The sequence below is a fragment of the Nanorana parkeri genome, unplaced genomic scaffold (assembly GCF_000935625.1).
Source record: "Nanorana parkeri isolate BGI_ZX_2015 unplaced genomic scaffold, ASM93562v1 scaffold762, whole genome shotgun sequence".
Classification (NCBI taxonomy): Eukaryota; Metazoa; Chordata; class Amphibia; order Anura; family Dicroglossidae; genus Nanorana; species Nanorana parkeri.
In genome coordinates this window covers 389094-402507 of record NW_017307030.1, presented here as the reverse complement: position 1 = coordinate 402507, position 13414 = coordinate 389094, and the positions used below count along the sequence as shown (strand labels likewise).

The 13414-nt window shown below is 39.7% G+C and overlaps 1 protein-coding gene across 1 annotated transcript in view; it reads right to left on the bottom strand.

Moving 5' to 3' along the window:
• The window catches only part of UNC5D (unc-5 netrin receptor D), a 490550-nt gene that overhangs the window by 319337 nt on the left and 157799 nt on the right, over positions 1 to 13414 (bottom strand). Inside the window, exons 3-4 of the mRNA XM_018564580.1 lie at positions 13095 to 13238; positions 6311 to 6414 (exon numbers count right to left, since the gene is read on the bottom strand). Coding sequence (XP_018420082.1) covers positions 6311 to 6414; positions 13095 to 13238 — 248 coding nt within the window. The remainder of the gene's footprint in view (positions 1 to 6310; positions 6415 to 13094; positions 13239 to 13414) is intronic.

Genomic DNA, 13414 nt, shown 5'->3' with positions numbered 1-13414 from the left:
ACTTCCTCTCAATTTTGTGTGCTGTAGGACATGTAATATTGCCATTTTTTTCTGAGTATCTAAACGGGGGTTTCAGTCTCTTTTCTTTCTTTCCTTTTAATTCTTACATTTGTATAGCTAGATAACTTCACAGAGCTAATACTTTCAGTGTTATTAGGAGTTACAGGACTCTTAAAAATCTCCCTGTTTAGCTTTGCATAGAATTTCATCAAGATAAAGGGATAATCAAACTTTCACCATGAACCATCTTGATACTTGTAGATGTAACACGGCAATAATTCTATTCATAAAATCTAGCCTAAATGTGTGGTGTTGCAGCATAAATACAAACTTTATGACGGGAACTACTGTTCTGGGTTTCCTAATACAGAACCTTCACATGAATGCTCAGGAATTTCCCCATGGACCTTGCACTGAATCCAGAACTATTAATCATTCAGAATATATTGGCTGTGTCCTATATGTAAATTAATATTTTCACATTTTTTTGCATAAGCTCGAGTGTTTTGCATAAACTCGAGCCTTTTACAGTTTTAGTTGACTTTAAATTACTTTTTGGCAATAAAATAGAGTGGAAATCTCTAATAACCTTCTATTCAAGTCTTCTCTTCCCAATTAGAATTTGTGCATTTTACAGTTGCCTCTCATCCTACTGGTTCATCTAACCAATTCTTATATTGCCTCTCTGCCTAGCTTGTACATTTCCTATTCTGTCACATTACCACCTTTATTAAAAGGAGATTTTAGCATTTATAGTGATGTGCCATGTGCTCTACTTCTGAGTATATTGCACAGTCTCTCAGTCCTAAATGTACAACAGATAAAAATACTGACACTCTGGATCTTATTTTCTCTCATCTTTGGTCTACTTCTAACATCATCAAAACCAATTTCCCACATTTCAATCACAATATTATAACCTGCAGAATAGATAGAACCACTTCCGATAAACCTCCACAATGGACAGTTTGCACCCCCAGAGACTGTAAAACTTACCACTATGTCCTCTTCCACTGAATAATAAAATTAACATACATATGTACCTTAGATTATCTAGCTCCTGCAACAATGCTATTGCCACCCACAGCTAGAGCACACAGACATGCTGTTCAGAAATGGACCTTAATCAACAGATATCACTTAAGATTTTTTACACATTATGTTTGTCTTTTGCATAGCCATATTCTGTCTCTAAACTAAAACCTAATTCACACTGCAGTAGAATGGGGAAACTCATTGGCTAATGCGCATATTGATATTTGAAGGGTGAAGGCTGGAGAGCGGGTCTCTGTGGTTCATTCCAAAAGGGTTTGTCTGTTTCTTCCAGCTTCCCCCTCCCCAGCCTTTCAGAGTGCTTTTCAGCAAGGGGATGGATCCTCTATTGAATTCAATGGAATTGTAACAATAGTCTTTACCTCTCTATTCTGGTCCCAGATACTCTTAAGTTAGCATTCCATTGTTTATTAATAAAAAGCTACCAAACCATAAATGGGAGAAAGAGCGAGATGTGTTCAAAATAAACATTCATTCATGAAAATAGATTCCAGGAGAACTGTGGGTTTCTACAAAGAAAGTACAGCAGTAATCTTCTTTCAGACATGCTATCTCTCATTGAAACCTCAGGCATAACCATACCACAGTAAGGGGGGTGAGTCAACAAGCTGTTTTCAATAAAAGAGCTAAGGAAATAATTGATAACATGGGATAAAGAGTTCTTTATATATACTCTAGTTTATATTTATCTGAAAAAATAGATAGATTTAAATGTTTACCATATATTTAACCATAGTGAAGAAAGACAGAAAGCATGTTCAAAACTAGCTAACATTCCCTTTAATTATTTTTCTCCATCAATCCACCATCCATTTTCCAAACAAATGTTTGCTCTCAGACTTCCTTAATATTACATTTTGTCTATAACACTTTGCTTGGTTCCTTTTAAACTTGCATTCATTTTTTTCCATTCTACTGTAATTGGTCCCACTGGTATCCAATTCAACATTCCTTGCTAATATCTTAACCTGTCCATTTCCTTTGAAATAGCTGATTAACACATTATTATCAAATCTGTGAGCCCCTTTAGGTCTAACTGACACTGCTTTATCATAGATCACTTAATTTTGGCCAACCTTTACTTCCAAACTTCTTTTAATGGTTTTACTTCTTTCTATTTGCTTCCAACATGGACCTGGAAATGCTATGGGGTACTGTGGGTCCTTCTTATTGCATTGTACAATGCTTTTCTTGGAAAAAACAAATTAAACGTTTTAGGGGGTTAGTCACTAAAGAGCCGAAAGATCCAGCCGTAGCTTCAGCTAATCTTTCGGCTCGCTTTGGCTGCCTATGCCCTTCAGTTCAGTCGAACTGAAGGGCTGCTGTACGGGCTATTCACAATAGCCTGTACAGCAGCCGAGGGCGGCCAAGCGGCTGAGCTGAAGGCATATGCTTTGGCTCGACTGAGCTGAAGTGACAGCCGAAGCGTGGAGAATGGTCAGTCGAAGGGCCGGCCGGTCTCCACACAAATGACAGCTGGGTGGAGCCAGCCGTGACCTCAAGGCTCATTCCCCCCAGTTGCAATGACAGACCAGCATCCCCAAATGACCTGGGGATGCTGATCTGTCATTAAACAATAACAACTGGGTGGAGCCGACCGTGATGTCACAGTCAGATCTGCCCAGTTGTTATTCCTTGGCCTGGACCTGCTAGAAGACTCTGAAAGGTGGCGGCCAATAGGAAACAGTTGGGCGAAGCTAGCTGTCACCGCTAGCTCTGACCAAATGTTTTTCTTTTGCCGGCATCTGTCAGATGCTCCATTATGTGGTGGGAGTTCGTTGCATGCGGTCGGGTCGACATGCGTCTTTTTTTATTTTTTTTTTCCTTAAAATAATTTTTTTTACATTTTCCTATTTTATAAAACAAATTTAAATAATTTGTAAACTTTTTTTTTTAATTTTCATTCATTGATCTGTTTTGCTATTCTGCTCGCTACCTCAAGGGTACCAGCTGATCGGCTGAGTCGAAGTCCTTCTGCACTTCGGCTCAGCCGAACATGTTCAGTTGACCGAAAGCAGCCGAAGGCAACCGATGAATGGCTGATTCTAGCCGATGTACGGCTGAAATCAGCCATACAAGGCTGAAGTGAATAGCCAAACAGCGTTTGGCTCACTTCACTTCGGCTCGGTTATTCACTTGGCTGCCATCGGCAGCTAAGTGAATAACCCCCTTAGTTTCTATTACTGATGACATGCATATTTCTGCATCAGAACTTTGCTTTGCTGATAGACATTACTCCTTGTCTTCTAATTAAGATCCTCCCATTGCCTTATGTAACTCAACCTACCCAAAACCAACCTACCAATACCACTTTTATACCTCGCCTACCTCTTAAGTAATCAATACTGTTACCATTCCAATAGTGTAAGTTCATTATATATTGGTCACCTTTGACTCTGTCCTTCAGCTGAAGATGAAAAAGATAAAAAAAATCTTCAAACTACCTTTCCCCTCTTTCAATAATCCTTTATGTTTGTAAAAGAAAATGTCAAAATAATCTCATGGTATACCCCTGTAAACAAATCCTGAAAGTAGTATTCTTGTATTACAGAACATAATCTGTCCCATCCCACCTAAAGGGGAACCCTATGTACTTTTGGGTGGGAAAATATTTGCAGTTGCAGCCATTCCCCGTGAGAAATGTAAAATGTTCACCATTACTGCAGGTATTTTTTTTTATTCTCTCTGCCATAACTATGTTCAATATGGTATAGAATTTTGTTTAACATATTTATTTGGTAAGAAAGGGCAACTATAGTGTTATCAAAGAGCACTCTGCTTAATGCTCAGTGTCACTTTTGTGGAAAGATATCAGGGAACCAGGGTTGCCACCTCTTACCAGTACTGGGCACGGTTTCTCCTTCTTCCTGGCAGGGCAGGACTCCTGGCATCAGGGCTGCGGGTGCGCATGCACGAAATGTGCACTGGGTGCGCCCACGTGGAGGACAGACTGCGTGCGCGTAGTGCGCCCGCGCCCATTAGTGCTGTCAGGTGTGGGCCTTGCTGGGGGAGGTTCCCAGCATACACCTTCCGCCCTTTCCCTCGTGTCATTGGCTCCTGGATAGGCAACCAGGGGGTGGTCCTGGGTCCCACTGGGTACAAATTCCAGTCAGAGCCCTGTCTTGTTGCTGACCCTTTGGCCTGCCTTCTCGTTTCTTGAACTTAGCTGCCTGCCTCAACCTGGACTGGACTTGATTACGCTTTTGGATTTCCCTCTTGTACTTCGATTTCGGACCTCCTTGCAAGTTCCTGCCAGTGGGTTCCATTCACGGCTCAGCCGTACCTCGTGACAAAAGATGTTCATGGCATATGTCTTTTTGTACTGTGGCAAGCATTATTATTATTATTATTATTATTATTATTAATAGTAGTAGTAGTAGTAGTAGTAGTAGTAGTAGTAGTAGTAGAAGTAGTAGTAAGTGTGTAATGTATTGGCATCATTGTATATATTGTATGTGATATATTGTACTACCAATTTGTCAGCTTCCACTTACATTTAATTGTCCTCCATTCTATTGTAGATTTGTATTGCTCATTCTCACGAATATTCCCTTATTTACATATGCAACTCCTTGCCACTAAATAGGAACTTATCACTTCCCATCTGGAGTATTGTAATTTTATACTTACAGGAATACCTTTAAATTGGTACCAATTCTGCTACTCATGTATACATCCTTCCTTTACTAAAGAGTTAAAGAGTTATTTCCAGTGCTTGCTCCCTGTTACTTCTAGGATTAAACTCAAACATTTAGTTCCTACCTACAAGGTCCTGGGTAGTACTGCACACCCCCCACCTCCATCCTTTGACTACTTTCTACAACAAACCATGCGCTCAGATCAAACAGACATACTCTACAACATGTTAGAAAATATGAAAGCGAGGAAATCAAAGACATAACCCATTTTTTCCAGAACATTTTCAGAAGGAATTTACAGTTTTTGCATGAACAGAACCATCATGAATACAAATGCGTAATTCTATTGTATTAGCACAATAGAAGCTGTTTGCAAGTTCTTAAATACAACAAACAGAGCTTAGGAACATTATCAACCAGCAATAATGAAAGTGAATACATAATACTTGATCAATACAGTTCAACACTTTTGCCTGAGAGAGAAATAAAAAGTTTAGGAAGTCTAAAAGTAAAGTCCCTGAAAAGACATGAAAATGTTATAAGAAGTCTGCCATATAAATGGTACATTGGTTAATAATTAATAACATCTTATACCATTCTGTTAGCTTCCAACTGTATAAATGTCAAATTTCAGTAAAGTGAAGCAATCAGCACTGTTTATCAATATGTCAGAATGCCACATATCAGCACCCTCACATTGCGGTTATTTATAATATAAAGAGCCAGCTTCAATATAAAGTGGATAGAGAAGTCAAGTAAACTTGTACTATGTACAAGGCCGATAAAGTAAGGGCCTATGTCAATGGGCTTTTGTTTGCATTAGAGGGTTTTGCTTCAAGTTAGTTTTGCTATAGGAATGGCAAATCTGCTTGAAGTAGATCAAATGCAGGTCAGAAGGGGGTCAGCTGCAGATCAAATTCTCCTGCCAATGAATAGTGAATTACCTCAGAAGTGACCCACACATACGTGAAATTAATGCAATCAACATAACCCCAAAGCTCATTAACACAGTGCCTAAGAATAAGGCAGCAGGATCCATGAGGTGCCATGAAATATATATCCAGTGGCAGACCTTGTGCAAACTGATGGCATTAGCAGGGCTCATTGGTCATATCTACAATTTTTCTATGTGCTCCCAGACTATCATTAAACATCAAGACATTAAGGCCCTTTAACCTTGAGGCATGCTAACTTTAATCGAACGCTGAAAAGAACCCCCTAAAATAGTACTAGACTACCACTTCCTAGTGGTCCTGGAACAAACTTTTCTCATCTAATTGTAATCAAGGAGAAGGATTCCTAAAAACAACAAGTAAATGCATTTTGTTTATTTTCACATAAAGAAAGTCTGACACATCAAAGTCAGGACTATCTTCTGAGGTGTTCACCAAGGCCACCAGTCATGTGTTTAAACCTCCCATACATGTTTAAACCTGCATGGTGATACATTAAGAGAGCTACAGTAGATAAAAAAATGCAGAATTCAGGATGCAGACATACCAATGGGATGTGGAATGAATTCATTTTAAATTAAGTGCAGTAAATATCTATCTTTAGTAGAGTGCAGTGTTTCCTGGGCAAACACCTCTGTCTAAATGCATAGTGATCTTATCACAAACCTCAGCCATGGGTACTCCCTCTGGGGGACGGCAATGCAAAACAATCATTCCTTCAATGGGGACTTCTTCTCCTTGTGGATCTTGCTCAAAATTTTTCCTCAAGTCTAAGGGATAGAAAGGGCAAATTAAAATCCTTGTTTTTGAATAATAATAAAACAAACAAGTCAAGCAACAAATACCTGATAATAAGACCACCATAGCACCTACTTTTTGAGTGATTACTTTGTGGTTTTACTAACACCCTGTCGGAAACTTAAACGGTTGCAGGTAAAAGCACAGAACAATCAAAAATATGTTAAATGTTTCCTTGCCGTGATGTTCTCCACATATCAATTCCATAGCACAGCTCCCCCTCTCCTTGCACATTATAGCCCTCTCCTGTTCCCGGAGTGTCCAATAACCGTCTGTGCTGGCCCAAACCTCCTACTCTTTCTAAAGCTCTCTACATAACCTTTTATATAGCAGCCAAGGGAGGAGGGAAAGATAATACTATAGAGTATCACTTAAGTGACAGTTCTAAGTCTGCTGGGACTGCTGACATAACATGCAAGATGTGGCACCCAGCAGCAGTTTGAGGGCTTTTGGATGTCCACACAAGTGTGGCAAAGTGAGGCAAGTGAGGCACATACCATGCATCAAATAGGTTAAATGCTCATGTAATCGTATAGGAAGGTTGTTGTTGAAATTATTGGTTTGGGGAGAGGGTCACTTTAGTACACCAGATCCTATTTAAATCCACATATGGGTCTATTCACGAAGCAGCCGAAGGATCTAGCCGTAGATTTGGCTGATCCTTCGGCTAGCTTCGGCCCCAGGACCCCTTCGGTTCAGTAGAGCTCCCGAACTTAGCCGAGTGGGTCAATCGGGCCTAAGGCATGTGCCTCTGAGGGACCGAGCAGAACAGCCAAGCTGAATGTGGCTCAGCGGCATTCGGCTATTCACTCACTGCTGTTCGGCATCTATAAGAATAGAGCGAACAGCAGCGAGTAGCCTGCCGGAGGTTCGGCTTAGCCGATCCAGATGTTGGATCGGCTAAGTCGAACTCCTCCTGCATTTTGGGTCGGCCGAACATGCTGAGCATGTTCGGCCGACCCGAACCCACGTGAAGCCACCCGATGTTCGGTTGATTTCAGCCGATATACGGCTGAAATCAGCCGTACCAGCCTGAAGTGAATAGCCGAACAGCGTTTGGCTCACTTCACTTCAGGTCGGTCTTTCACTCGGTTGCCTACGGCAGCTTAGTGAAAGACCCCATAGTTATAATGTAGTACTATACCACTAGATAAGTTCAAGTGGCTGTGCTAGAAGTTCAATTATGTTTATATTTTCCATATATCTTTCTTAAATTGTATAGACAACCTCCCTCTCCTTCTCCTGAAGAAGCGCTATTTAGCGCGAAACGTCACGTTGAGAAAACCAAGCTCCTCCAACACCATTTTTGTCATACCAATCATGTATTGTGTTTATGAATGTTCTATTCACCATGTCTACCAATCATGTCTTATTTTATAATTTTCTGAGTGTTATTCCTGTATGAAGAACTTAATCATTGTGAAGTGAGCTTACAGGGGAATCATGTTATCAATTTTATGAAATCAATTCACCTTTTTAATTATATCAAATAAAATAATATTTTCTAAACAATGTTTGGTTTGTAAGTTGTCAGCCGGCTGCCCAAAAAACCCCAGCTTTTCTGATTTGTGATATACTACTTTCTAGGGGTGTGGTATCCTGTGCCTAGATTCAGGTCATTCCATTTTAAATCAATTTAGGCACTGTAGATTCTAACTTAGTAAAGGACTAGGATGCAACTGTCCAGGAAAAGTTTAATGGTGAAGAGTAATCATTCTTTGTAACATATGCTTGGTATATTATGAGCTATTCACACTCTCGTCACATGTTCCTTTATAATTGGAGTGTGCACTGTTCTCATATGTTATATTTTTTATGGTAAAATGAATAAAGAGTATTGAAACAGAATAAAAAAGCTTGTTCAATCCACTTCTTATCTCAATACTAAAATACTGTATTGAGATAAGAAGTGGACTGTAAAAGGCCCATTTGGGTGAGTGCACGTGCCAGCATCTACCCTAGGTGGTGTGACCCTTTAAATACACGCATAATACACCACAGCAAATATTTGCTGTCTAAAATCTTTTAAAATAGAATTTTTCAGTAAAATATTTTCAAGGTCTATCAATTCAGAAAACAATCATGTATCTTTTACAGCTTTCTATTGGGATAAAAATACTGAAAGTAACTGTAACACCAATGATCCCTGTCTCATCTCTGTGTGTGCTCTGATAGAAACGCAATGGAGCAGCAAGCAGCTGCCACAGTGCAAAGCACCCAAGTGAGCCAAAAATTAATGTACAGTACACATGGGACTAAAACTCTTTCTCTGTATTATTCCTGTCTTAAAGATAAATGTTACAGGCAGCATCTGGAGATGCAGCATTTTCTAATGGGAAATAGGAGTCCTGTGAGGATGGTAATAGGTGGTTATAAGCTTTTTTCAGGTGCTCTGTTATTTCATGCTCCCTACAGAGATACTGCTAAGATTGTCTGGAGTCTGCAGGGCCCTCCAGTAAACTAGAAATAATGGCCTAGTGTACCTTCTAAAATACCTTCTAAAATATATTCACAATACATTTGTATTACAGAATAAATGGTGTAGTACCATGGGGTTGGGGATCGGCACTAAATGTTATTGAGGCCACGGAGATCCATTTCAATATCAATATCTATATAAATGTTTCAGAGTCTTATATTTAAAGTTCACATAGGGGGATGGTCGGCATCTTCATATCGCCCTATCCCCCTTGTCGGGGGAGGGGCGGTATGATTGCTGTTCTCCCAGGGTGTTATATCTTCTCATCACGCTGACATAGGTAGGGCTCTGCCAGCATGGCTGTAAGAGGGGACAGTGTTGGGAGGCTCCTGCCATTGTCCTGTCAAATGGAGAGACCTTGGGAGGAAGGGGGGATCGCAGGGAGGGGCGGGGCACCTCCATTCAGATGCGCCCTATATGAGGACGCATATGCGGACAGATGGCCAGTCCTAGCTGCATGGTCACACGCCAATGTTGGACGGCGTGTGTCAATGCGGCGGCAATCTATACAGAGAGAGTGGAGCTATGGCTGGGATCGATTACAGGAAGCCGGTGTTTTGACGTGTAAGTAAGACTTTAGTTAGCAGATATGTAATGGGATATATGGCATATAGGTGCAGTACAAGTTCATTTCTATGAGGAGTGGAGTACATGTTAGTTCATACAATAATAGGATCTCTTATTGACTACCTTAGAGTTTGCTGGAATAATTTGGGTTGGTTCCTAGCATCTATATTATGCACTCACACCTGGCTGCATCCCAATGTTATACTATATGATTGATATTTGTTTATAGATCTCCTGAGGCAGAGATTGCGCTTTTCATATTTGATCGTTGTCGGTTCTCTCTCTATCCTCTCTGTTGTCCTTGACTGTTTCTGGGGATGACTCCCCGACTGTGCGGATCCACTCACCACTAATGTGCCACTTATGGTATTTATGTATGTATTTAATTGGTTACATTTTGTTACTGGTTTTTCAATTATGTTTGAAATATTAATATACTGATTGGCATATTCATGTGAATCTTAAAGGTTGCCTCTGACTTCCTGATGAAGCTTCGGCGAAATGCATAGAAGGCTGGATGCAGTACAGACTTGCAGTATATCTTACTTTGATTATGACTATTTATATAAAATTATTTATTATAATGTAATTGATAAAATAAGTTCATTGTATCTATTATGCATGCATCATGCACATGTACAGAGTCCAGGGAGGTTTTATGCTGTTTTGATCATGGATACTAGCGGGTATATTTTTATCATGTGGATCATGTAATCTTGTAATAAATAAATGTTATTTTACTATGTAATTTTGTCATTACTATGTTGTATTATCCCTAATTGCATTTTTTGACACCTTAAAAGCCCCATCTATCTCTTTTTTTGCTGTTTACCTACATTAGGGGTATGGTGTCCTTGTTCATGTAGTGATTCAAAACTTTTAACTTATATTTAAAGTAACCACATCAAACCATGGGAAGATTCCTCAGGTATAGTTAGCTGATATTGTTTGAACATCTCTACTTTTCCTACTTTCAAGGCTTCTATATTGGTGCTTAAAGTGGAAGTTCACCATAGATATGAGTTTTTGACTGGACATACACTTCAAATGCAATTCTCAAATTTTCTGGCTCTGCCCTTTTCACATGTTTGAAGCTCACTATTAGTTGCAGAGGTTGGTCATCACATTTTATCATCAAGCTCATCATACTGAATGCTTACAAACTTTACTTCTGCAACTCAACTATTCTTAATATCATTGTATTAATTGTATGTACTATTCTAATTATTATTTAAGTCTCCTTATCTCTGATGTTTTAGGAGAGGCCTGCTTCATGTCTTTCTAACCATAAATTCAGCTCATGTTAATTGCCCTCAACCCCTTATTCGTACTTCAAATAAACCCCTTTTTTTTTAGGTTTTTATGTTTTCGAACTTTCTCTTCCACTCCTCTGCATCAGATAGACTATTTTAGCATCCCAGCATCCCAACTGCAGCTACTGCAGATAATCACTGTGTCTATCACTTTGTCTCAAAGTATCACCCTAACTGTCCCCTCCGTTCTTCCAGAGACCTCCTGCTTTCCAGCTCCCTCGTTGACTCCTCCTATGCTCGCCTCCAAGACTTCTCTAGAGTCTCTCCCATCCTCTGGAACTCTTTACCCCAACATGTACTTTCTGTCTGGTGAAACAATGTCAGCAGGACAGGAACTGAGGGGAAAATCTTGCTAATGGAGCCTTGGATAGCAGTAAAAACCCAACAGGGGTTTTAACTCTTCCTCAGTGTATCCATAGTTTTGGTTGGACATACACTTAAATTTCCGCTACCTATATCTTTGGATGTACTGACTCATTTGAAGTGCAGTTTTCACAAAACATAATTTTTGCTGTGGCACTTTTCATTATATATTTTGCTTGAATTGCTTAGATCTGAAAAAGATTTACTTTAAATAGATGATGTGCCCATACACAAACATTCACAGAAGCTTTCACACTTTTGAGTTCTGTCATAGTTTTCTCTGAGTGATGCCAACTCTAATTATCATTGAAGGAGGTGCAAACTTGAATTATTTTAAGACTGAAGTTTATTTATTTATTTATTTGGATATACATCACCAAACACATTAGTTACATGTTATAGTGTTTATCCCATTTTCCTGCAGGCTACTGCTTCTTGCTGCCTTCACTGCCACGGGATATTAGGCTGAGTGGCTATCTTCCAGGGCTGTATGGGCTAGCAGTAGCTATCCTGAAGAGTTGTGCTGCTTATCCCCCCTGTATGCCCTCTACTCCATTCAGAGAACTCATAAACTCATATTACTAGTCTCCCACAATGCATTGCAGCCCGTGAAGGGAGGGAGGTTTGGGTGGACTTAGCAGTCTTGACAGGGAAGGGAATTGGGGACATCTGTTCTACCCCTTAGTCATGATTAATCTGTACCAGGGACTCCAAACGGTACCAGTATAGGGGTGTTGACAGTCATATTTATTCTGTATAGTGCTGAAGATGGAAGCGCCAGCGCTGGAGAGGAGAGCAGACAGCACAGTGCTGGCGGGGATCACTTAGAAGGGAAATTTGCCAAAATTAGCTAGTATGCTGTCTATGCTGGCACATTATGGTAAAAAACTTCAGAGGGCTTTTTATTTTTTGTAGACTACTTAACCACTTTAAATCTAAAACACAAGAACCCAGCATAGCCACATTCCATTCATTCACAGAGTTTGCACATATAACAAGTGGAGATATTATTTACAGCATGGGTTCTTTTGTTACTTTTTATCACATTTAGATTATTTTTTACGTAAATGCAAACCCCCACCCCTTCTCCCACCTCTGTCCCTCCTAAACAGGTTATACCCCTCTATATTAGTAGCCCAGTCATGCGTGGTGTCCAGCCAGGTTTCCGCTATACCCACTATATCGAAGTCCTCTTCGAGTATCATTATTTCAAGCTCTTCTAATTTATTTGCCAGACTTCTAGCGTTGGTGTACATACATTTAATTCCTCTCTTTTTGTGGGACAAAAGTTTACTACCTTGTTGTTCCCCACTATTTTTATTGTTATTATTCTGCCTTCATTTCAGTCGTCCGTTGGTAGTTATACTTACATGTGCCAATGGATTTCCTATATTGACTGGAGTGAGCCCACTATTATTAACTCCTTTTTTACTACTTTCTGTGTCCTTTTTTACTACTTTCTTAGTCACATTTAAAACTTTGGGCACCCACTGAAATGGAGTGCTGGTGCTACACAAACAGAGCATAAAATTAGAATCATGTCAGTTAATTGTTAATTTGCATTCCTGGAATTTACTACTTACGCGACATTAAAATGTAACCAGCAAATGTCACAGTAAATAGTGTATTGTGAGTGCATTGCCTTTGATTTTACTCTTGTAAAGATGTTTGTATTTAAATCAAAAGGCAGCGTGCCATTTCGAACGGTACCTAAGTGACAAAATTGTTTAGAAATCTGCCGCGCTGGGGTCCCCGTTTACAGAATGGAGGAAAATAAAATTGGGCCTGCAGCTTGAAACAGGTGCTAGCTTTCAATTGTCATACTACACTAGGAAAGAGACAGCTGGAAATGCATTGCTCTGGAATTTTTTCGGTGTTAGTTATTGTAAAGAAATGCCGCAACACAGAATGTGGGGTTCACGTTACTTACAGGCTATACGGACAGAGGCCCTTCTGCTTTTGGAGGTGCCTAGACTGCTCCAAGCCACACATTGACACCAGTAGTCTTCTGAGCCATGGTAATCTTCCACCTGTTGCCTGGTGACATTGATGAAGACCTCCAGAGCCTTTAAACCTGGAGATGAAGAAAATAAAGATGTTTTCTATGATAAGTTGTTTATCTTTTTTATTAAAGCTGAACTCTAACAAAAGCACATACTATCTAAATATTAGAGTCATGTGTATGTTTTCTTAAGTCTAGGTGTGCTTTGTATATTTCTTACAGACCTGTGCAGTATTTAATTTTCAAAC